This window comes from Lynx canadensis, chromosome A1 (assembly GCF_007474595.2).
Source record: "Lynx canadensis isolate LIC74 chromosome A1, mLynCan4.pri.v2, whole genome shotgun sequence".
In the NCBI taxonomy this organism is placed as follows: Eukaryota; Metazoa; Chordata; class Mammalia; order Carnivora; family Felidae; genus Lynx; species Lynx canadensis.
Window position 1 is genome coordinate 112,860,511 of NC_044303.2, and position 26,157 is coordinate 112,886,667.

The 26,157-nt window shown below is 42.8% G+C and overlaps 1 protein-coding gene across 1 annotated transcript in view; it reads right to left on the reverse strand.

Annotated features, from left to right (window-relative positions):
* The window catches only part of TRPC7 (transient receptor potential cation channel subfamily C member 7), a 131,099-nt gene that overhangs the window by 73,725 nt on the left and 31,217 nt on the right, over window positions 1-26,157 (reverse strand). The window contains 1 exon segment of the mRNA XM_030318729.1: window positions 17,726-17,908. Coding sequence (XP_030174589.1) covers window positions 17,726-17,908 — 183 coding nt within the window.

Sequence of the window (26,157 nt, forward strand, 5' to 3'; positions counted from 1 at the left end):
GCTGCACAACCTTCCAAGACTGGACCTTAGAGATCTTCAGCATCTCTTTTCACTCCTGGGAAAGCTCCCTCTTCAAAGACAACTGCCCTGTAGGAGACCACCCCCCTGAGATCACTGTGCTGTTAGGAAATGCAACATAGCCATGTGGAGGGGGAGAAGGCAGGGAGAGAGAGAGAAAGAGAGGAGAGGAGAAGAGAGAGACAGAAACACACTATATAAAAGGGTATTCATGTGCCAGACACGTAAGTGAAGCCTTCTAGAATCTTCCATTTCAGCCTAACCACCAATTAGCTTACACCAGTTTGATACAGCTGAGCAAAGGACTCCAGCTGATGCACTGTGGTCATAAGAACTTCTCACTTGAGTCATGCCAGATTTCCTGATCCACAGAATTGTAAGCAGATGAAAGTATTTGTTGTTTTTTTAAGCCACTGAGTATTAAGCACCAGAAGATAAGTTGAATGCTTGTGTTGCTTTCAGTCCCAGCTCTCCGTGTTACCTCCTTCTCCATGGGACTATTGGGTGAGAGCTCCCTCCACAGCTTTCAACTCTTCTCTCCTGGGACACTCATCTTCTTTTCGTCTCCTCCTCTCCTTCACAGAAGAAGTGTTCCTCCTAATCGCAGCTGGCTCTCACCTGTGTTCTTGACCTTCCCCACAGCCTCTGGACTATCTGAAATCTGGTCCCTGAACTCTGATGCAATTGCTTTCTCAAAATCATGTTAATTTCCTCCACTCCTCAGACCTGATAGTCTGTTCTCTGTCTTCCTGTCCTCGGATACCTCTATAACCCAGATACCACCTCCTGCCCACTTAATCTTAGATGCCCTTCCCTTAATCTCCTCTGCATCACTGGGTGTCTGAATAACCCTCTTGGGAGGGGCACCTGGATGGCTCAGTTTGTTGAGTGGCCGACTGTTGATTTTAGCTCAGTCATGATCTCACAGTCATGGGATCAATATCCGCACAGGGCTCTGCACCGGGTGTGGAGCCTGCTTGCGATTCTTTTTCTCCCTCTCTCTGCCTCTCGCCTATGCATGCCCACACTTTTTCTCTCTCAAAAAAATAATAATAAAAAGAATAACCTTCCTGGGAGATGAGCCTGTCATGTTTTCTCAGCTGAAGTATCATGACGGGAGAATGATTGGCCTTCTACCTCCTGTGGAGGTGTCCAGGAGGATTCTGTGAGCCAAGTAGTTGTGGTTCAGGAGGAAGTACACAGTTCTTGGGACTGGTTCCAAAAACCACATGCTGGCCATTTTGGGGTATCAAGGTCTAGTGAGGGGGAGGGGATGGAGAAGGGTATCTGATATTGGAGAGATGCTTCCTGAGACTAGAAGAAGAAATTGGGCTTTATGAGTTTTCTGTGGGGTGTAGACATCAGATTGCCCTTGAACTCTGCCCCATAGGTAGAAAGACCCCCAGATGGCGGTCATTCCAGAGTGCTGGGGGATTCACCAGTGCCAAGTGGCTTCTTTGTGGAAAGGGAGGACCCGAGCAGTAGTCTGGCCCAGAGATCCTGCTTCATTGGAAGCTCCATGAGGGAAGGGACTCCTGTCTGTACTGTTTTGTTATTGTATTCCCAATACCTGTTACACTATTTGGGACAGAGTGGGTGCTCAAACAAACTGTTAAATGAATTAGATGGAGATACAGCTTGGGCAGATGGTGGTGATCAGTGCGTGCTAGGGGCACTGGGTATCCATAAGAAGTGGATAGGCCAAGAGCCCTCCTTTGGGTATACAGGTGAGTTTTCAGGACCGTGGTGTGACACAGAGGAGGATGCTCCACAGTGACTGAGACAGGATTTTCTGGCCACCTGGGTAGGAGATATGGGGCCAGATTTCACATGGCTTAGAAAAGTAAAAAATGTTAGGGAGCCAACATTTATTGGATATATATGATGCACCAGGCATTATTCTAGGTGATTTTCATGTGTTAATGTAATCCTCACACTAATCCTACGGCATAGACACCATTATGTTTTTTGTTTTTTCTTTTTTTTTTAACATTTATTTATTTTTGAGACAGAGAGAGAGCATGAACAGGGGAGGGTCAGAGAAAGAGGGAGACACAGAATCTGAAACAGGCTCCAGGCTCTGAGCTGTCAGCACAGAGCCCGACACGGGGCTCGAACCCACGGACCGCGAGATCATGACCTGAGCCGAAGTCAGACGCTTAACCGACTGAGCCACCCAGGCGCCCCTTTTATGTTTTTTCTTAAGTGAGGAAACTGAGGCACAGAGAGGCTAGGTCACTTGTTTAAGGTCACACAACCAAGATGTCAACCACCCAAATACTCCCATTCCACGTATGAGATTTCTTAACCCAAGAGTCCTGAAGCAAATTCATACTGGTTATATCTGTTTCTCCACTAATTACATGTATAGTACTATATATCTATGTACATAAAATTTTAATAGTATAATAAAATGACATTTCCAACGGAACAGATTAAGGTTAGAAATAGAAAACTGTTTTCTAATAATAGAGTATAATACCTTGGAGCGGGCTGTGCTGTGCCTGCTACCTAGATAATGTGTAGCCAGTCCTGTAACTAGTACCTGCTGCGGATTAGAATAATTCCTGAAAGATAGCATTTGCAATGTGCTAGTCGTCCACATTTATCAGGTACCTACTATGTTCTAGGCCTTTATAAGGCACGCATTATGACCCGTACTTTAGAGATGAAGGAAAAACAAGGTTAAGTGGTTTGCTTAAGGTGACTTCAGGCTGTCTCAATCCAGAGCTCATGATTCTAACCCCTCCTCCACCTAGAAAAGATTCACCATGATCCACACGTTGAAAGGTCTGGTTTTCCACAGAATCATGCACTCTTTGATTTTCTGGGAGGGAGCCCATTATTTCAGGAAGAAGTCTTTAACAACAGTATTACATAGTTGTGCATATATGTGCAATGTTCATAAACATAATAACCAGTTACAATTACAATAGAACATATATACGTGTATGTCCCCCACCCTCATAGTACACCATTTTCTCTGGCCAGTGGGCTATTACCGGCTAGGGATCTGTAACTGGTGCTGACAGATCTGGTTTTTGGAATTCTGTCTTTATAAATCCTCCCTAATGGGCCTTAATAGCACTAAATTTCAGCATGCTGGTTACTGAAAGCAGCTTCCAAATTAGTGAACATTTAAACATCTTTTTGCTCATTGAATGAGGGTCCTTGTTAGAAAACCAAGTACTATTTTGCATCCACTGAAAATAATCCAGGGAAACTGAAGGATCCACTGAGAGGTTTAGTTTCTCTGAGGATCTTGGCTGAGTTAGTTTCTGTAGTCAGAGACTGCCTCCAGTTTCCGGCACTTCTCTGCCTTTATGCACAGGGCTTGTGGGTTGAGTAGGAGCACCTGACTCTGTGGGTTCACTTGCCCCCCATGCCTCTTCCCTTTGGCACCCTCTGGGGGGGGAAGCTGGTCTTAACCCCTCAGGTCCCAGCACAGTCTGGTGCCTAAGAACAGAGGCTTTGAGACCAGGGATTTAAGTTGGAATTCCTCTTCTACTTCGTACCAGTTGCCCAACTTTTGGAGAGTCGCATTCCCTCTCTGGGCCCCCATACCTTCATCAGTAATATGGGGACATGTGACCAAGGCTGTGAGGCTGAGGCACGCACATGAAGTGTGGGGACAGGGCTGGCACTCCTGAGAGAGAAATACTCTATATGTGTTCTTCCTGAGCATTTCTCTTGAGTTCTGATTATTTCTCTCCTTGTCCTCTGCCTAGTCCTTCCCCCACCCATGTGGGCCCAGGGCTCTGCACTGCCACATCCTATCACAAAGTCCCCTAGGCTCCAAGATGGCCTCCAATACCCTCTGTCACCTAAGTGAAATCTCTGTTAGGGCAATTTAGGGATCTGAGTAATACAGTCTGTCCTGTGATTGATAGGCCAGACTCCTACAGAAACTTCTAGGTTGAATTTGTGTGCTGGATTGCAATACCCATTTTCTACTTCCAAAAAACCAGTTATGCAAGATTTCTTCTTTCTTTTCATGAACACAGCTACCACTTTACTTTAGGCCTGCATCACCTCCCATTCGACTCTTCCAGTAGCATCTTAGTTCCCGTTCTATACACTATCAAACCCTGCTACTCGAACTGTCTTATGGTAACAAGGCTACCTACAGTCATGACCTAGCACTTAGCCACAAATATATGTAAAAAGTTCTGTATTGCGCAAGAGCCATTCATGTCACCTTTGAAAAGGTCAAGGCTCCAATATGCAAATGCTAAAGGATATTGGTGGTGGTGTGTAGTGAATGGCTGTGGGTGGGGAGAATTCACGTAGAAAATGCTCATCTGCATAGTGACCAGAGGAATACATTTTAATATATCTAATACTTGCAAAGTACCGATGAAACCGGCTCAGTTGTATAATACTGCTGATATTGAAAAATAGTGTAGCCCTTGAAAAATAATTTTGCAATATGTGTTCCACAGATATTTGTGTCCTTTGACCCAGGAGCCTCACTCTCACAAACTCAGTTTTGGAAATAACAAAAAGAAGGAAAGAAAATGATATGTATGAAGATAATAAAAAAATATAAATCTATGAAAAAAGCAAATGTCTATCAGTAGACAAGATATAAACTGTGATACATGAGTCTTATCCTGTCATAAAAATAATAATTATAGAAAAAAATAGAAAAGTGTTCTAATGCTAGGTGAATCACATCACAGAATTATTTATCCTATGGTTGTAAGTATGTAAATACATGTGTCTGTATGGGAAATAGTTGGAGGCATGTCAAGAAATGAAAACAATCAACATGTGGACACGATTGTAGATTATTCTTTTCCTTTTAAAATTTTTTCCTATTTTTAGGCTGTTTGTGTAACAAATGAAGTAAGTATGATTATAAAGGCAACCTGTAAAGACAACGTCATTGATTCCATTTCTGTTATGGAATGAAGGTCATACATTTCAGCACATCTTCATAGCCTGTCACATCTGGCCTCACATCCCTAGCAGGCTGCATTTTCTCTGACCTCAGGCTTCTGGTCTCCAGTTGCCACTCCCATCTTGTCCCTTCCTCCCCAGGCTCTTCTCTTCCCATATGCCTTCACTCTCACCATCTGCAATTCTCCAAATATTATCACACTTTTGTGCTTCCCTCCCATTTCTTTGTCTGGAACATCTTCATTCCCCTTTTCTTTTGAGCTCTGACCCATCTTTTAGGGTTTGACTCGAAAGCTACCCCTTCTTCTTCCTTAAAGTTTTCCCACATCATTTTTGCCTGAGTTAATCTTTCCTTTCTTTGTTAGATAAAGGGCTGAATTGAGGTCTGGGTAGCCCTTTAGGAGGTAAGCTCCTGATGCCAGGGGCTGGGTCTTTCTTTTTAATGCCCACAGATTTAGCTGATAACAGGTGTCATATGGTTATCTCCTCCTTGAAGTTTGCAAATTTGCCTGTTCAGAAAGAGCTAACACCTATTAGAAGGAGAGCAAGCAAAGCAGTCAAATGATGATACATCAGATGGGTTTATTATGGAATAATACTATAAAAATTGATAATTTCTTCAGGATTCAGTTTTGGGCCAAAATATTATGAACTTTATTAATCAAGTAGTGGTATTTTATATTTAAATAACTTCCCTTCCTCCCTCCCTCCCTTCCTTCCTTCCTTCCCTCCTCTCCCTCCCTCTCTCTCATTCATTCATTTATTCATAAAATAACCATGTCAGTGGCGATCTGAGTTTCCATGGACTCATTGCCAGTAGTTATAGGAGTCCAAGAATGAGACAAATAATAGCTAATATTCATAACTCATCATAGGCTACTTTGCTGTTTGATTCTCAAGAGAACCCTGAGAGTTTCCTCAACAGTTTTTAGGAATGCACATCATCTAGAACATGAGATTTTACTGTATTTCAGAAAAATAAAACCTGGAAGAAAACTCAGGTATGTTTCATTCATTGACTCAGCCGCCTACTCAGTAAATAATTTTGAGTATCTCTTGCTTGCTCGGGTCTGCTATAGGCTCGGGATACAGAGGTGAGCTGCTGCCACAGAGTTTAGTGTGTTGGGGGAAATAGACAGTAAACAAGTAAACAAATGATACTACAACAGAACACGTACTGGGATAGACAGTGGCTGATGAGGGAGGGAGCAACATGGTGACATTCAGATAGAATGATCAAGAAGGTCTCTCTCAGGAGATAGCTGATCTGAGTTTTGAATGATGAAGAAGGTCCAGCCAGTAGAGATATGAGGGAAAGGCATCAATAACTTCTCTGGGTTGGGCATTAGTATGGAGTGTTGAAGGGAGAGAGAAGGAGGCAGTGTAGTTGGAGATGAGTGAGCAGGAGTGATCTTGGTGTGCGGTGAATTTGGAGAGGAAGCAGAGGCTAAGCCGTGAAGCACCTTGTAGGGCATGGTTAGTAGTTTGGATTTTAAGCACTTTAACGGCATGAAAGATGGTGGTGGTGGCCCGCCTAGATCTCTTTACCTGTTAGGCCCTCCCATCCCCTGCTCGTGGGGGTGTTGGCTGCCGAGGGCTCACTGATGAATCCTTCTCCAGAAGTTTACCTCTGCCCCTGGGAGCTGCTTTGCCCAGAAATGCCTGGCAGGTTATGCCTCTCCCCTGGGGGCAACCTGCAAGTAATGACCGACTGATACAGAAGCCCCTTGCTTCGCTACGGTGCTACTCATACATCAGAGCTCTCCCACGAGATCAGGCTGAAGTTAGCTTCACCGAAATCACTTCTTAGATTAGCTTCTTCTCCAGCTTCTGCCCCCTCATTGTAGGATTCTTCTAAGATTGCTCACTTGCACAAGGATCCTTGTCTCAGGCTCTGCTTCTTACAGTGAGGATTATTAGACTGAAAGCTTCCTGAGGGCAGGGACTCCACCTGGCTTTTTCCTTTTGAGATGGAAGAAGGGAGCAGGGTGTGACAGGATCTGATTACTTAAAAAATTTTGTAACTGTAGCTTGTGTGGGGGGCAGGGGGAGGAGGGAAGAGGTAAGAAGAACATTTGGAGGCTCTTCCAATCTTTTAAGTACAGTATGCCTATGGCCTGGATTATGTAAGTCAAGGGATCTCTAGTAAGCACAGATTTTCATCCACAATTATACTTAAAAAACTCCCCTTCCATCAAGGAATTTACAAATGACCTTAGGCAGATGAATGTTTTTTTTTTTTTTTTAATTTTTTTTTTTCAACGTTTATTCATTTTCGGGACAGAGAGAGACAGAGCATGAACAGGGGAGGGGCAGAGAGAAAGGGAGACACAGAATCGGAAACAGGCTCCAGGCTCTGAGCCATCAGCCCAGAGCCCGACGCGGGGCTCGAACTCACGGACCGCGAGATCGTGACCTGGCTGAAGTCGGACGCTTAACCGACTGCGCCACCCAGGCGCCCAGGCAGATGAATGTTAATAAAAGAATAATGCATTATGGTACATAATGGGAGGAACATATAAAAGATCAAATGCTCGTTAAGACTCTGAATCTATATATGACCACTTAGTACAGAAATAATGAGAGTTTGTCTTTAGCTTAATTACTGGAGTTAGTAATTGGGGGGACTATCATTTCTAAGATCTGTTTGGCTCTGGGATAAAAGTGACAATTTGAAAATGGCTCTTGTTGTGCTTTCCACTTTGGGCTAGTAAATGCATCTGATTTGCATCTATTTCTTGGAGGCACTGGGGATTTATGTTACTCCCTTGAATGCTCCTCAAATTCTTCTCTTCTTGTTAACCTCCAAATCAGGATGTAATAATAATCAGACTCTGACTATTTTAACAAATGCAGCATATGATGAATATCATGATAGTTTCAGAAGCTAAGGCTGCGTAGCCTAGGAAACATGATAACCAAGAAGAAAAATGCTTTAAAGGATTATCGTTTCATGCAAATATTTATATAGTGAAAGAGCTGAACAAAAGGCAGCAAAATAACCAAAAAGCAATAGTTTTCTCCCCTATTGTGACAGCCGTTACTTTGAGGATCTGAAATCTCTTTTTGCAAAAGCATAGTAGTATCTGATCTTTAGAGGAAGTTGTATCAGATGATTCACAGCAGGCCTGAGGAAGGGCAGAGAGGAGGCCTCAGGTGCTGTGCTTTTCCCTCTTAAAACAGCCAGGCAGGATATGGGGGTAGGCTAGCAACTCATGCTAGTGAGTGCAGGGAGCAATCCTGAGATCCACTGTGGAACAGTAAGTGATCTGAGTCCTCCTTTGGGGGACAAAGGCCCCAGAGGGTCTCTCCGAGACTATGCATGGACACCCTGGGAACCACCCACCTCTTTGCTCCATCCCTAAGACTGCCAGGCCAGAACCAATGTTAGGGTTTCTTTGGATAGTAAGAGTTCTTTCCCGGTGTTCTAACGCCAGAGGACACATGTCATCATGGAGAAAGTGGAGATGGTGGCCTCATACTTGAAGACCAGCCTGGAACATCATCTGAATATTATAAGGAGTTATATTTAGTTTGAGAACGATTAAAGCCTTTGTATGACTTTGCACTTTGTGCCCATCTATTCGTTTACTCAGCAGGGAGCCTGTACATTATGTGCCGGGTAAGTACTGTTCACAGACCAAGATGAATGAGGAGAGGTCCTACTTTGCAGGAGCTCAGTCTTTCCGAAATTTAGAATCATAAGAGCCTTTATTTTTATTTATTTATTTATTTTTTTAGAATCATAAGAGCCTTTAAAAAACACATTCCTTGGGCTTCCACTTAGAAGAATTGGATTAGAGACTCTGTGGGTGGGGCACCGACTTTGGTGTTTTTGAATAAAGCTCTCAGGTGGTTTCATGGTGCAGCTAAGTTTGAGAATTTAGTTCCAAGAGATACAGTGAGTTTGAGTTTGATTTAACCTTGGATTTGGTCTAGAGAGATGCAATACATCCTTGGAGAACTGTAATCCCTGCCCCTGGGGTTTGTAGTTAAGGGATTGTGGCCTGGATTCTGAAAACCATCCCAGAGATTCTCAACAGGGAATGATTTTGTTCCCACCCTTTCCCCCAGGGACATGAGTGACTATCTGGAGACATTTTTGGTTGACACAACATGGGGGGAGAAGGCTACTGGCATCTAGTGGGTGGAGGCCAGGGACGTTGCTAACTTTCCTATAATGCACAGGATGGTGCCCCCAGCAAAAACAACAACAACAACAAACAAACAAACAACAACAACAACAACAACAACAACAACAAAAAAAAACTGGCCCAAAATTTGAGTACTGAATTTGAGAAACACTGGTTTAGACTGAAGAGTAGTTCTACTTGTAAAACCACCATGGCAAGCAGCTTCCACTAGCTAACATTTATTATGCACTTACATTGTTCTGGCTGCATTATGTGTGTTAATAAACATCGATTATCATTTTATTAGGTATTATTTGCTCTCATTATAGAGGTAAGGAAACTGAGGCCACATATCTAGTAGGAGAAGGACTTATGACTTGAACATGCACAGTCAGGCTTCCAGATGCAACACTGTACTGCTGTCCAACAGACTCTATTTTTCCTCTGAGAGTTTTGCCAGGCAGAAAAGGGATACATGCGTACTTGGATTAGTCCTTCTTAAGATTTGCTGCTTGAGAAAAACAACACTTCCTTTAATCTATGCAAAAGATAGCCCCTCTGAGCTGACAGATTAATGGACATTGATAATTTTTGTGCTATGTGGTCAGGCTAGGGCTACGCAAGTGCTGAGAGGGATCCCCAAAGAGGATGCAGATTGATGCTTTCAACACCAATGGATTCTAACAGTGTTTGGCAGCTACCGGGCACCCCGTGGTGCAGTTTGGGGTAGTGCCTGACCAGCCAGACTGTGTTTGTGACAACTCTGATCTTCTTAACTCTGAGCATCTGGTAAAACGATGCCTCAGCAGGAAAACACAGTGGGAGAATGTCTGCTTAGAGCATGTGAGTGTCTGAATGGACTCTCAGATGTCCTCTAGAAACCTCTGGTGTCCCCAGGTCCCCTTTGCTCACTGTCCCTGTGCTCCGTGCAGACAGAGGAAATGAAACAGAACCGCAGCAGAGGTCATCTTCCCTCTCTCTAGTGTCCCTCCCCATGGTCACTGCACTTTGGTGAGGGGCATCAGTCACTTGTGCTTCTGCTGGACCTCGTTGTCTCTTGTAGTGCAAATTTAGGTCGGGAGACTCTTGAGCATCAAGGTCCACCTTACCTGGGAGGCTGCTACAGGCTAGCAGATTAGGTTGCTTAACTACAGCCACATACTCAGTAAGCAGAGAACTTGAGCAGGCAGACTTGCAACCATAACACGTTCTATTTTCTTCTCCTGGCCGTTTTTCCAGGTAGGAAAATGGGCCCATTTACAGCACGACTGTCACATGTGCACAAGGTGGTGATTTTTGGAAGAAAGAAGCAAAGAGACTTCTGCTGGGGTTAGAGCCCTTGCCCAGCTTTAGACAGAGCGGTGATATGGGTGCAGTTGGCCCCCTGCCCCCCAGCTCACCCCTAGCTCATTGGTCTTATTCTCTGAGGGGAAAACTGTGGGCATGTTTTGTGCACTTCAGGGCCCCGTGTGTATGAAGAAATCTTGAAATGAAGTTGACAGCATGGAATTGAGGTTCATGGAGGACACTGACTTGGCATGTTACCATTTTTGTGGTAGAGATTTTCTATTTTTATTAAGAACACAGGCTATTGGCAGAGAATTTACAATCTCTCCAGTCTTGGCTGGGATATCAGCTCTACTGTTCAGCTGTCTCTTCCATCTCCCACGGAATTTTTCCTCAACTTTTTTTTCTCACTTTTTTGAGGCTGCCTTCTACCTCAGAGGGTGATTCTGCTTCCTATTTATAGAGAAGTTGAGGCTGTTAATATGAATTCCTTCAACTTTTGTCCTTTTGATAGTCATTTGGGGTATCTGCCGGCTAGCTTCATTTTCCTATCCTTTCAAAATACAGCAGGGTTATACTTCCTGGCTTCTCCCGTGGTGCTGGTGGGCTATGTGACTAGTTGTTTACAATGAGTTGTAAGTGGAAACAATGTGAGTCACTTCTAGGTGGAAGCATTTATTTGTTGGTGTGGGACTCTCCCTTGCCGGAATTCCCTTTGGCAAGGTGGGAACTTTGGACAGGGTAGCTGTTCTTATCAGCCTGGGTTCCTGGGTGAAATCTGTTCCAAGATGGAAACAGAATGAGCAACAAATAAGCCACCTTTTGTTAAAAGCCACTACCTTCGGCTTTGCTTGTCAACACAGCGTAATGGTGCCTGTCTTCATTAATATCCTGTCTCTTTCGCCCAGCAACCATGCTGCATCCATACCCGCCCTTTTTGCCTTCCAGCCTTTCTCTGACAAAAAGCTGTCTCTCCATCTTTCTTCATCTTTACAACCACTTCCGATTAAAGTTCTCCACTGGCTTCCTCTTAGTCTTAGAAAGGAAGGAGAACAACAGCCTTTAGCATAGTCTAGGAGCCTTCGCAAGGTCTACACTCATCCCTTATGTACCCTGCTCTTCCTGACGCCTTCCAACTCAGCCACCTTTACCTTTCAGTTTCTCTTATATGCTGTATTTTTTTTTTTCTCACCACAGGGCCTTCGAATATGCTTTGAGCATGTTCTGTCCCTCAGAAATGTCCTCCCAAAGTCTGGTTAACTTTTTATTCTTTAGCTCTCGGAGCAGATATGACTTCCTCGGAGAAACCTTCACTGACCTCCCTGATTAGGTCACATCTAGCTTTAGACGTTATAATATCACGCTCTTCTCTTTTATAATAGTTACTTCAGTTGCAACATGACAGTTTATTGGTGTGATGTTTTGATTAATACCTGTCTTTCCCATCATGGCTGACATCGTGTCATTTGTATTCACCATCATGTCCCTGGCGACTAGCACAGCATGCTCTGTAGTCCTCACTGAAAGCTTGTTGAAGGCATGCTTGGGGATATCCACCCATATTGTCCAGTGTGGTACCCGCTGCCCACATGTGGCTTTGATATTTAAGTTAATTTAAAAATTACTAGGACTTGCGTTCCCTAAGTACATTAGCCACATTTCAAGTGCTGGCTAGCCATAAGAAGCTAGTGCCTACCATGTCAGTTTCCATCATCACAGAAAATTCCCTGGGATAGTGCTGCCAGGATAAAGTCCTAGCGGCTGTGTAATGAAATCCTCTCAAGGATTTGGTTTGGACAAGCTTTCCAGCCTGCTCCTTTCCCACAGTGATATAGCCATTGGGAAGCACTTGTCCCTCTCTAAGCGTATCCCCAAACATGCCACTATCCCTCAGGTATCTGTGACTTTTCAGCTTTTACCTCCCTCTGCGTAAATTGTCCTTCCTCACTTCTCTGCTAAATTGACATCCCATCCAGGACCTCTCATCCTCTTAGCCCCATCTCAAGCATTTCTGCTTCTGGGAAACTTTTCTTGGGGTCATGACCGAGCTGGTCACTGCTTCCTCTGGCCTCCATGCTGCCCCTTCCCATTTCTATTTGTCCGACTCAGACAGGATTGTAACCATTGTTCACACTTCTCTCTCCTTTGCTATATATACTCTTCAAGGGTGAGGCCTGGGTCTTTGTCTTCTCACTCTCCCCAGTGCTCAGCACAGAGTTGGTGGTGTAGTAGACATAGTGAATGTTTGTTAAATGTTGTCTAAGGAAATGAATGAAAATTACAGGGGCTATTATTTCCTTAGTACAGTGGTGTGGAGAAAAATGGAACTGTCTTAGTAGGGCTAATAAGAACCAGCCCCCCTACCCCAAACCCCACCTTCATTCCTTCTCCTTCCCATGGTCCTGTCCCAAGGCTTTATTTCATGTGAGATTAGCTTTCTGAGCTAGGAAGCACCCAGGAGCTTGGCAGAGTCAGGAAAGGGAACCTCTGAACTTTCAGAGTCTGGAAGCCTAGGCAAAATGGAACTACACCTTTACTAGTCTCATCAGTTTGAAGGAAAGATGGCCAGTGCCATGCTTGGGTCCCACAAACCAAGCCACAGGCCAGGACGCTAGAACTGGAGCTATCTGCAAGTCTGAAAGAGGTGACTGCTGTGAATTCTACTTTGCTCAGCTAGTGAAGTGCAGAGGCTCTTGCTGCCATAGTCATAGCATCCCTGCCCCCACCTTCCCCACCACCCAGTGGCTCTTTCAGGCTAGTACTGTTGTACCAACCTTGGGATACCCAGCAGGCTGTAGAGCTCACAGGCAGTGGCTGAAACAGCTTGTATTCATGTGTTCTCCTTTTTAAAATTTGTAGTAGATCTTTGCTTTGTTATGTCCAATGGGACCTCTATCACCTCTACAAGGTGGAGTTAAGGCTTCTGTCATGTAACCAGGACCTTCTGTGTCTCTCTGACCCACTGTCCTATGGCATTTGAGCTTGGAGGACACATGTCTACAAATTTCTTTCAGAAAATAGATTAATATGATCATCATTATGGTAGACCTGGAGTCAGGAAGAAGGAAGGGATGATGGAGGGGAAGGAAAGGAAAATAGCATCCCTGTGAGCCTAGAGATAAAGAAGCAAAAAAGAGGAGAGAGAGAAAGATGGGAGTGAAGAGCCCAGATGTGTGTCTTCAGTTAGACAAGTTGAATAGAGCAACAAGGACGGTGTCTGGATCTCTGTGACCAGCCACTCAACAATGACCATGTGCCAGACACTGGGCTCCCTTTATGGGTGCAGCCTGGGTCCAGCTGAGTCTAAATGAATTTCAAGACTGGTTGGATCTTCCCCAGTGGTAGAGCTGGAAGTCTCCTAAGCATTAGAGTTGATATGCAGAGGGAGAAGAATGCTTTTAATTAAGAAAGCTATTAGTCATGGTTCCAAGGGGACAGAGAGAGATGGAAAAAACAGCAAGATGCCTGTTAGTCACATTGGCCCTGAAGGAGAAGACCAAGGTGAGCTGTAGGCCAAAGCTGGAGGAGTTGTTTTCTTTATCCATGAGGCACAGGTAGACTTGCTTCTGAGCTTAAGTGTGATTCAGCATGGGGAAAAAAGCATCCTTGTTTCTTCATAAGGCAGGCTTGGCTTCTGGAGGGACTGTAGTCTATAAAGGCTGGGATGGACTGGGATGGGTCGCAGAAATGCATTAAGTAATGTGAACATTGACTCTAGGCCAGTGCAATATGTGTATTATATTGCTTCATTTATATCCACAGGCTGATGGGCCTGAGGCTGTTTGTGGTACACTTAATTTATCCCATTTGACTCTATCATAATCCTACCATTAAGTAGGTATTATTATCCAAAGTTCATGGATAAGACAAGTCAGACATAGAGAGGCTAAGTGACTTGCTTAAGTGGCTCCATTAATAAGTGGTTGGACCAGGATTAACCTCAAAGGGCATCTTTTTTATTTTTATTTTTTAATGTTTATTTACTTTGAGAGAGAGAGTATATGCATGTGCATGTACATGGGAACATGGGAACAGCAGAAAGAGGGAGAGAGAATCCCAAACAGGTTCCATGGTGTCAGTGCAGAGCCTGACACAGGGCTCAAACTTACAAACCAGGAGATCATGAGCTGAGCCAAAATCAAGAGTTAGACATTTAACCAGTTGAGCCACCCAGGTGCTCAAAGGGCATCTTCTTAGCCACTTCTCCAACACTGCCTACTGGAGACACTTATTAACATTTCATATGACACATCTGGGTTTTTGTGGAGGCTGAGGTACCCTCTTTAGGCAAAAGTCATGAAGGACAACCATATCCTCACAGGGCCTTTTGTCTTTTCTGGAGGAATTTTAGGCTATAATGACAATGTCCTTACCCAGGGGGAAGTTTCTTGCATTTTCTAGGGAGAAGACAAAGGACAAGATAGGGATGTCTCTGGAAATAGACAGATTGTCTAGTTCCAAGGAAGGAGGACATCACTGAGTAACAGCAATGATGCTTCCCTGTGGAACTCCAGAGAACTTTACACTTTCCAGAGCATTTCCTCTCATATCCATTCATTTGAAAGTTCACAGAAAACTCTGAAGCAAAAGCTTATATGCCCATTTTGCATATGGGGAATGAGACCCAGAGAGCTTCAAAGATTTGAAGTGAAATAATCATGCTAAACATCTGGTTTCCTGACACCCATGTCATGATTCTTTTCTCTCTACTAGGTGGTCCCTTGTGCACTGGTGGAATAGCTGTCTTTATCTAATGGAGGCTGACATTATGATTGAGCCAGCCAGAAGACTAGACATTAGTGTGTTGCCTGAAGAGAGGCAGACATTCAAGTGAAGGACATGATCCAGGGCTCATTACCAGCCACAGGGTGGCACCCACCAGACTTGAATCTATGCATTTCATAGACCATGTAGGCTGATCCTGTATTAAAGTTTCCCCAAGACTGTTACATGGAAAACTAGTTTCACCAGATGTTCCATGAGAAATAGAGTTCTTTGGTCAAGTAATACATATTGTAGTCATCTTTTAATTAGAGTAGAAATGTGTATTAAAAGTTCTATAATGTCTTTAAGCAAAGAAATCCATTGAACTCTACTCAAGATCTCCAAATTCATTTGAACACAAAACCTTTTTTTAAGGTCATAGTTATTAGCAGCCCATGAAACTGCCAAGAACAACTAGTTTGCATTAATTACTGAATTCATGGTTTGATTTGATATCATGTAGACAAAGATTTAGGAAGTTTTTATGGTTTTTATTCCAGCCTTGAAACTAACGTATATATCAGGTGTAAAAGGCAATGTCTTTATAACTAGGCCTTGGTGCTAGTCATTTCATAGCTCAATGACCCAGGGTTAGATTGTGCCCATGCAAGCATGCTAAAGTTCATAAATTAAAAATGAAATCTCATTATAATATTAATACACCTTTTTAATATTCGGTATTTTCACTGGTAATTCATGATGAATAAATGTCAGGGAAAGCTCTGAGTCTGTCTGCTGTTGCATAATGGCATACATGGTTTGAGAGACTTTCTACCCATTGTAGGTCTTTGATATGAGCAACGCTGACTTTTTATGCAAGTTTTTTATCATCTTCCTACCTATGGATTGCCCCAGACATTCGACATTCATGATGGATGTTTCCTGAGACCTTTATGACTCCCCTAATGGGCAAATACCACTAAATAATTTCCCTCATAAAGCCTTTTTATTTTGCTCCAAACTGTCATGTGCATGGAGTGCTTCACTTTTTCTTCTCATTCCTCACCAGGGCTGTTTCGTACTTGGTAGGTGACAACAAGAGGTCGTGGCCAGACTTCTGGACTAGCTACTGATCTACCCTCAGTGACAGTTTTGCTAAGAGGTTTAGATTTGTGTTTCAGAGAAATGGTGAATACTTGCATTTTGTGGGCCACTGGAATTGTTTATGAATAGCCAAAACTGTCACTGTAGAGTTGGCCGATGCCAAACATCCCTTGTTCTTTGCCTCCACCCCGTGCTCCTTCCCTGTGTCTGGAGGCAGCCAGACACACTGACCTGGGGGAGGGAGGAAATGCTTGGGGTTCTGGAAACTCGAGCTCATCTTTACCACTGCTAAAGAGTCACCATAGCAGGGTTTGTGTGAACTCCAAGGCCATGGATATCTCAGCAGCTGCTGGAATGGATTGCTGTGCTCTGATGAAAAGCCTCAGTGAGCTCTTGGGGTTGGCAAAAAAATGAGCTTTTCTGAGCTAAGAAAAGAGGGTTGTACTTGAAGCTGCAGCTCTCTCCCTCTCTTTTCGTAGCCCTGTGATTTCAAATGGTAATCAAAGGTCACCTTTCTCATGATTTGTGTAGTTTAACTTTGGGATCAGAGTCTTTGAAAAAGCTATTTTTATTTTTTTTATTATTAAAAGTAAAAAGACAAGAAGATTTTTTTCAAACTTAGAAGCTCTCACTGGCTAAATTCCACAGATATATGTGACTCATTGAAGGATGGTTCACTCCACACAAATTAAGCGAATCAAGCAAGTGGAGAAGTGCCCAGAGGTCAGTTTGGGGGCATTGAAACTACCCCCAGTATTGACCCTGTGAAATAGTTGGGGAAAAAAATGAAACCCCTAAAGGTTGGTCCCCCATTTTGCTTACATGCGAAGCACGATGGTATTTAAACACATGGATCTTGGGAGCTCTGCTCTGCAGTTTTCATCGGGGTGGATGACATCATCTAACATAAGAGCAGAGTCTCAAAAATGTGGAATACATCTAGAGTGGAAGCATCATTGAGTTTTGCTGCTTAGGACTTCAGTTTGACCACCCACTGTGGGTCTGAGGGCTACAGGGTGCCTGTGACCATCAAAGACACCTTGAGGTTGACTGAGGAGGTGGGACAAGTATTACTCCTGTCAAAGTCTACTTGAGCTTCCTACTATGTACTGTCATAAGCCTTTGGAGTGAAATTCCTCTGAGGCTGCCAGAACCACGGATCCCATGAAGTCTCCACAGTCAAACGTTTTCAACAAGTCCCCAGGCCCGCAGAGAAAGCTCAACCAATGCTATTGATACACTGGAGTAATATTGCTTCTCATGAAAACTTGGGAGTTGGCCTACTTGCTGATGTGATGTCACATTGTCCCTGCCAGTAGTTTGGAGGCTGAAAATCTCTTTTGTTTTCCATGCTCAAAGCCTGTTCATGGAATTACAGTCATGCTAGCTATCTCTCTCGGGGAGTGAAGGAATGGGGTGTTGAGAGGGGCTCTGAGCAGTCCTGCAAGGCAGGCAGTTCTCTGTCTAGAAAGAAGTTGGGCAATGGGTGTTTTCACGGTCACCTTGTGGGAACGTAAAATGTGCATGGGCCCACCGCCCTGCAAGGCAGGAAGGCCTGGAGAGGTGGGGAAGCTTACCTTCTTGACTTCGTATTTAATGGCGAGTTTGATCCGGCTCAGACTTGGACGGTGGTGGTCGGACCAGACTTGGAAGTTCACATCACCATTTAAAATCGCTTCCACCTCTTCTGTGTCTCGGCATAGGTCCAGCACGCCCACCACAAAATCCTTGCATTGCATAGATAACTTCCTGTAATCATTCTAACAGAATAAAGAGAAATCAGGGGTGTGTCACACTGAGCCCCGCAGATCGGCTTGCCCAGCACAGCAGTGTCCACCCAGTGTTAGCTTACAGAGAGCACTGGAGCCAGGGTGTGCCGCGTCCAGAAGGCACAGCAACCCAGAGGGCATCTCTACACTGGGATTTGTCAGGGTGTGCTGCATGGGCCACCTACGTCTGAGTCACCTTTGGTGCATGCTGAAACTGCGGATTTCCGGGTCCTGTCACCGACTGACTGGCTGGTCAGAATTCCTGCAGAGGCCCAGGAATCTGTCTTTTAACCTCGCTCTCTTAAGTGATTCTGATGGCTGCTGAAGCCCATCCTGGGCTCTTTCCAAGCAGCAGTTCTTTGTTCTTAGTTCTGGGAGAGGGGTGATAAATGAACTTAATTTTAAGGCTGGAAATAACACTTTGCTCATTTAGCTCCAATGTATAATGGTAACTGTTCTACACAGGAAGTTTATGGGAAAGATATGGCTGATAGGCTAAAATTGGAAAAAAATGTACACAGGTGAGCTTTCTTTTTATGGCCTGGAAAACCTGCTAGTGAACTGTAAATTTAAATATCAAATGTAATTTAAATCTAACAGGATCCTTTCTTACCACAAATCCTTTTATATGGCAAACATGGCTCCTTAAATTACTTGCCTGTTGAATAAACATTTTTAGAGCTTCATCTTTGTTTTGTTCAGTCTTTTTTTTTTTTTTTTTTTTTAATGAGTTGCCTCTGGAGTTCCCTGTACTCTTCCCTAGGTGTACCTTTCAGAATTCTCTTCGAGAGGCTGCAATTCCTTTCCTAGAGATATGCCAACCTAGCTCTCCCCAAAACAGATTGCTTCAATTCCACATAATGATCCAAAATGTTGGACAAAAAAATGTTTCTTGTCACCCTCATGTCACTACTCCCCCAAATATTTTTCTCTAGAGGTTTCCTTGTTCGTTTGTTAGTTGAAACAAGTCTATTCAGAGGGGACACAAGAGCCAGATGTCACTTTTAGTGTTAATCAGTGTCAGCAGTCCAGACTGGTAAATAGTAGTTGGCCAACAGGAATGCAGGTTTGCTTTTCCAGAATTTGGATTCCTGAGTAAATAGGTAGGAGTCTGGCAAGCTGTAGAAGCTTAGCCATTTTTCTGAATTAATGATTCTTGTCTCCTTCCAGCACTGCTGCGTCAAAATGTCACTGAGCATTAGAGAAAGAAGGCAGTAAATGTTTGTTTGCTGGGAGAAGGATCAAGAAAATGTTTTCTGATAGGAGGTGCCACCCTTCATTTTTATATATAATTTAAAGAGAAGAAGGGAATTCTGGGTAGGAAAATGACTGCTCGGCTCAGGGAGATTGTCATGGAGAGAAATGCAGGGAAGATGCTAGGAGTATTCTAGGTTTCGGTATCTGGCACAGAGCTGGGTAGTGTTATGAAGAGCTGTGTTCTGTGTGCCTCATCCTTAGCACCCCTCCCTCCCTCACTCCCTTCCTTCCCTCTCTCACTACTGAGGGCCTACCACGTACCAGGCAATGAAAACTTGGCAATGAACAAGGCATTTGTGGTCTCTGAGTAGTGTGTGGGTAGAGGAGCCTAGGTATCCACTCTCTGGATTGCATAACAGTAATGCTAAGTAAAACTTGCTCAGGGCTTATTCCAGCTAGGATATTCTGAGATGCCTGATGAGCCAGAGGTGGGAAACTCCAGGGACTGGGCTCAGCAAAAGGGACCTATTCAACTCTGGTGGTCCTGCTACCATAACTCAGGTTCCCTAAGTCTCTGGCTCCCACTCCATCACCGTTATTGTCTCTTTCTTGAAAAGAAGCAGTATCTGACTACTGTTGCCTGTTCCTGGTAAGACAGACACTTCCCCATTAGTTGGACATGACCTCATATTCTTGGTAGAAACTCCTGCCTAGAACTGAGTGCATGGAGAGACACAGAAAAGAAGTGGAAAGGGCTTGACCCAGCCCATGGCCCAAGCTCCCAATGCTAGGAATATATCAGGCTGTATTGCCCCAGAGCCTCTGTACGTTTCTGGGCTCCGTGCAGTTCAGAATACCAGGTACCGTTTTATTTGAGACTTTTACTTCCCTGGGTTCTTTCAGCTAGCCTGGCCATAAAAAGGGGAGACACACCAGACACAGCAGCCAAAGCGCGTGGTTTGCTTTTTGCCTCCTGCATTAGACACTGAGGCTGGAAGGCAACAAACCTGGTGTGTGCAGATGGCTGGAAGAGTCAGGGAGAACCTGGGCCTGCTAGGAGGACAGAGATGACATGGGTACGTGCAGCTGCAGATGGTGGGGGGTGGTTATGGCCAGGCCCAGGCTTATCAGAGAGAACTGTAGGCGAACATGTCTGGGGAATTATGATGAATGTAATTATTGGGCCAACACGGAGCTCAGTGAGCCTTCCAAGTCACACTTTCCAACTTTAGTTGGGGGTAGATGAGACACTCACCCAGGACCTCACAGGTGCCCTTTTAAAAATATTTTTATTTCTACACATTAAATTCTGTCAGTCCCACTGGGTGACAGATGTTCTTCTTACAGCATCTCACTCAATCCTTATAAAAATGTCATGATGGAAGGACTATCAGCATTTCCAGCTTAAAAAGAGGAAACCAAGACCCAGAGGGAGAAACTAACAGGTTGAATCCACTTTCCCTTCTGTTAGTAACTCACTCATCTCTGGATCACTCTTACCTTCCTTGAAGATTTTAGCTTCTGTCTCACTGCCCTCTTCCAACATTACTGCTCTTGTTATTCTTGGTGGTTCTAATATCCAGAAAGATGGCCCTCCCGTTAGTCTGCTCTCTCATTTCCTTGATAGTATCTTTCCCAATGACCCCAGCATCTTTCCTTAACTCTTAACCCAGCCGTTCATTCTCTTATTCCCCACAACTTCAGCTCTTTCATGACTCCACCTTCAAGTCTCCCCGTTTCTGACCACCGCCTCCTATGGGGCAAGTTCACTTCCTCTGGTACCCCAACCCCAGCAATCCTTTGATTACACCATACCTACAAGCCATTGAGTATACCTCCCTTTTACCGGTTTTCATTCCCTTTAGAAGTCTTTCTCCCTCCTTGCAGTGCTTATATTTCACGGGCATTTGTTAAAATAATCCCTGTACATATATCATCAGCTCTCTTGCCCTCCTCTTATTTCATCCTTCCCATTGAACAAAAGCCGGTCTTGAGTCTAACTCTCCACTGCCCTGTTCCTACCTCTGAATAGTAAATGTGGCTGGAGAACACACAACTGCACTGATCACACATGCTAGAGTACCTCCAACCTCAAGTAGTACTTGATGCCTCTGGGCTGTTTATCCTCTCTCTCTCCTAACAAGAATTTCATACCTTCTCTTTCCTCAGTCTTCTGACACCTCACCACTTCCTCCTAACTCTTAAATGAGGACGTTGTTTCCTGTTTTGCTTGGGAAATAGAAGTTACCAGAAGAGAAGCACCACATGCTGACACCATCACATATTCTGCCTTCATGCATCTATACTCATAGACTGTTTTTCCTCCTCTTTCTGTGGATGAAGTGTTCTTGTTCCTAAATAAGGCCAACTCGTCCACTTTGGTGCTGGATGTCAGCCCCTTACACCTACTCCTGCAATCTTCTTTTCTTTCTCCTGTGTTGTCAATTTCTCCCTCTCCCTACTGGCTCAGTGTACAAACATGGAACTATTCTCTTCTCTTAAAAAAGAATTTCTTTTGACCCCACTTTCCTGTCCAATTACCACTACAATTTTCTGTTCCCTTTTACAGCAAAACTCTCAGTAGAGTTGTCTACACTCATTGTTTCCAAATGTCCTCCAGGCATTTTTTCTTATTTCATTCAATGAGACTTTCACACCCACATCCACTTTCTCCACTGAGATGGTTTTTATCAAGGTCACAAGTGACTTTTAGGTTGCCAAATCCATTGGTTGATTCTCAATCCTCACATTATATGACCTATCAAGAGCTTTGAAATAGATGATTACTTCCTCCTCTCTGATACACATTTTTCACTTGGCTTCCAGCGTAACACTCTCTTCTGCGTTTTTTCTTCCTGAATGACTACGTTTGTATTCTTTCTAGAATTATTCTCATCTCCCTGATGTCTTAGTTTTGAAATGCCCAAAGATGTGCCCGATCCTTTGAATTCTCCTTTTATTTATTTAACTCATTGCCTTAGTGATCTTATATAAGAGCATTAGATACCATCATTTGCTGATGATTCCAAAAGTTATATCCTTAGCACATCCTTCTTCTGAACTTGACTTATACATCCAATTGCTAAGTTGATATTTCCACTTAGATGCCAAATCGCCTTTTCAAACGTAACAAAACTAACTCTGAATCTAGTCTTCTCCACCTCAGTTTCTCCCATTCTTTCACTTGTTCAGGCCAAAAAAAAAAAAAAAAAAATCTGTCCTGGTCGGCTATAGTGTGTTCTCCATACATCAGTTGGAGGGAAACTTAGAAAAAATAGTCAGATCATGGTACTACCCTGTTCAAACCCTCCAACAGCTTCTCATCCCCTCAAAGTAAAAGTGGAGTCATTATGTTGTCCTATAAGGACATACATTTCTAGCCTCTCCATTCTCCTCCTGATTTTATTTCTTGTGTTCTCTCCTTCCCTTAGTGTACTTCAGCCACTCTGATCTCCTTGCTGTTCTCACAGCACATTTGGCCTGGACCAGACCTTTATACTGGCTTTTTTTTTTTTTTTGGCTTGGAATGCTCTTTCCCTAGGTATCTAAATGAATAACTTTTGCAACCTATGCAAGTCTTTGCTCAAATGTCACTTTCCCAGAAGCCTTCCTTGACTATCTTTTAAAAAATTGTAGCCCTTCTCCATTTGCTATCACCCTTTCCTGCTTATGACCATATGACATATATTTTATCTATTTATTATATTTATTGTCTATGTCCTCCCCTAGATTGTAAGCTTCTTGAGGTTAGGAAACATTGCCGCTTTATTCACTAATATATAATTAGAGTCTAGAACATTTTTTGGAACATAATAGGTGTTCAATAAATTTTGAGTCAATCAGAGCAGTTTACTTGTCTAACATAGCTACTAAGTGATTGAGCCAAGATTCAAAACAAGTAGGTCTGACCCAAATCCTGTTGTCTTCCCTCTCACCTTGTCGCCTCTTGGTGAATAGGATATTTTCTCTAGCACACTTTAAAAACTGGAAGCTTACTTGGAGCTCTCAACTAACTTGGGGCAATAAAGGGTGGGCTGGGATATGGAAATTTGGACACCCAACAGATTCTGTCATATAGTCAGTGGATGCACAGGTTTTAAAGTCAGGAGAACATGGAGTTTGAAGTCCTATTTTACTACTTGTTAGTTGTGGGAAATGGAACAAGCCATTCCACTTTTCTCCATGTCAGTTTTTACTCTGTAACGGTATACACACCATGTAATCATTGGGAGAATCAATACCAAAACAATGTAAAATGCTTAGTATAGTTAACAATAAATAACACAAATTACAAAATAAATAAAAACCTAAATAAATAAAAATTTATATTAAAAATAAAGCCTGTAATGGCGATTTAAAACTTTTTATAGTTGACACACAATGTTATGTTATTTTCAAGTCTATAACATAGTGATTCAACATGTCTATGTTTAGGCAGTTTTTATTATTGTTACCACTTTGTTTTGGCCATTGATTTTACAGTCTTGACCTCTTGGTGTTTGCGGTTTTTAAATGCTGGAGTGAGAGCAAGACTGGCTCATAGGGAGGAAAATGTAAAATACTGGAGAAATCCTTGATTCTTCCCTCCCTCTCCTTCCAGTTCTAATCCGTATATCAAAAATATACTCTGAATATGTTCACTTTTCTTTATCTCTGGTGATCACATCAATCCTGTCCTGGTTAGCACCTCCAGTCACCATACCTAGGTTACCAGTGTTGAACTTGATTCAATCTGTAGTGTTGCCAGTCTCCAAATTAATCTGAATGAATTTGTTCCACTTGATGAAATCAGGGTAGTGGGTAGTGTCAGCATCATGCATCACCAGATAATAGATTTCTCGTGTGCCCGCGTAGATCTTTCTTATTTTCCACAACTTACATCAGGACTAATCTGATGAACATTAATGTGATTCTTGGTGTCATAGTCAGATGGAAGTTCACTGTAGTCTTGTCATTGCTGATGACTTCCATTAAACCAGCATTGTGGTTTATATCAATGTGAACCTTGCCATCCATGTCAATGAACTGCTATATGCAAATCTTCTTTACTTACTATTAGGGCATACTCAAATCTGTGTTTAAAGAAAGTAACAAGGGGGAGCCATTCTTAGCTTGTGGGCACCGGCGAATGGACAAAGAATAAGCGTCCCAGTTTGTCCAGATACAGTGCTCTTTGGGACCATGAGCTGGGGCTGTGCTAAGCCTGGAATCAAGAGGCCGTAGAGTTTTGCATTTTCCAGAATGTCATATAAATGGAATCATTTATAACCTTTTGAGACTGGCTTCTTTTACTCAGCTTAATGCCTTTGAGATCCATCCACGTTGTTGCATGTATCAGTAATTCATTTCTTTTTATTTGACATTTGCTGTGTGCTTGTGTCAGTTTATTTATACTTTCACTCAATGAAGGACATGTGGTTGCTCCCAGTTTTTGGCAACTATGAATAACTGTTCTATAAACATTTATGTACAAATTCTTGTGTGAAGGTAAGTTTTTAGTTTTTTAGGGTAAATATCTAGGAGTAGGATTGCTGGCTATATGGCAAGAATATGTTTAACTTTGTAAGAGACTGCCAGTTAGTTTTTGGAATGGATATTATTTTATATTACCACCAACAAATTATGAAAGTTCCAGTTCATCCATAGTCTCGCCAGCATTTGTTATGGTCAACTTATTTTCTGTGTAGTGGTATCTCATTTTAGTTTTGATTCGCATCCCCTAATGGCTCATGATGTCAAGCATCTTTTTATGTGCTCATTTGTCATTTTTGTATCTTTTTGATGAAGTGTCTGTTCACATCCCGTGTCCATTTTTTTTTTAATTGAGTTTATTTTCTTCTTGGGTTTTGAGAATTCTTACATGTATTCTGGATATAATTCTTTTATAAGAGATAAGGTTTGTAAATATTTTCTCACTGTCTGTGGCTTGTAGTTTCATTCTCTTACTATCATCTTTCAAAGAACAGAAGTTTTTTGTTTTTTGTTTTTTTTTTTAATTTTTTTTTTCTTCAACGTTTATTTTTTTATTTTTGGGACAGAGAGAGACAGAGCATGAATGGGGGAGGGGCAGAGAGAGAGGGAGACACAGAATAAAAAACAGGCTCCAGGCTCTGAGCCATCAGCCCAGAGCCTGACGCGGGGCTCGAACTCACGGACCGCGAGATCGTGACCTGGCTGAAGTCGGATGCTTAACCGACTGCGCCACCCAGGCGCCCCAGAACAGAAGTTTTAAATTTATCATTTTTTTCTTTTATGATTATGCTTCTGGTGTTATAGCTAAGCAATCTTTTCTTAACATAAGTTCACAAATGTGTTCTCCTCTGTCTTGCTCTTAAAGTTTTATAGTTTAGATTTTATATTTAGGTCTATGAACCATTTTGTTTTAACTTTTAACCTTGTAAGGTTTAGGTCAAGGTTCCTTTTATTGCACATACGTATTCATTTGTTCCAGGTGCATTTGTTGAAATATTCTTTCTCCGCTGAGTTGCTTTTACTCAGTTGTCAAGATTGTTGACCGTATTTGTGTGGGTTTATTTCTGTGCTCTCTGTTCTGTTTCCTTGATCGAATATCTATTATTTCACTAGTATTTGGTGTTTTTATTTTTGTAGCTTTAAGTCTTAAGATGAGGTACTTTGAGTCTTTCAAGTTTGTTATTCTTTTTCAAGTTGTTTTGTTTTTTCCTCATTCCTTTCCTTTTCATATGCATTTTTGAATAAGCATGTTCACATCTACGACAAATTCTGCTGTGCTTTTTACTGGAATTGTGTTAACTCTATAGATCAGTTTGAGGAACACTCACATCTTAACTACATTGAGTCCTTTAAACTATGAACATGTTCTACCTCTACAGTATTTAGACTTTCCTTGATTTCTTTCCTTAGTGTTTTATGCCTTTTAACATACAGATTCTACATGTGGTTTGTAAAATTTGTATCTAAGTATTTCCTTTTTTTTTAGCTATGGGAAATATATTTTTGAAAATGCTGAGTTTCCGAGGTGCCTGGGTGGCTCAATTGGTTGAGCATCCAACTTTGGCTCAGGT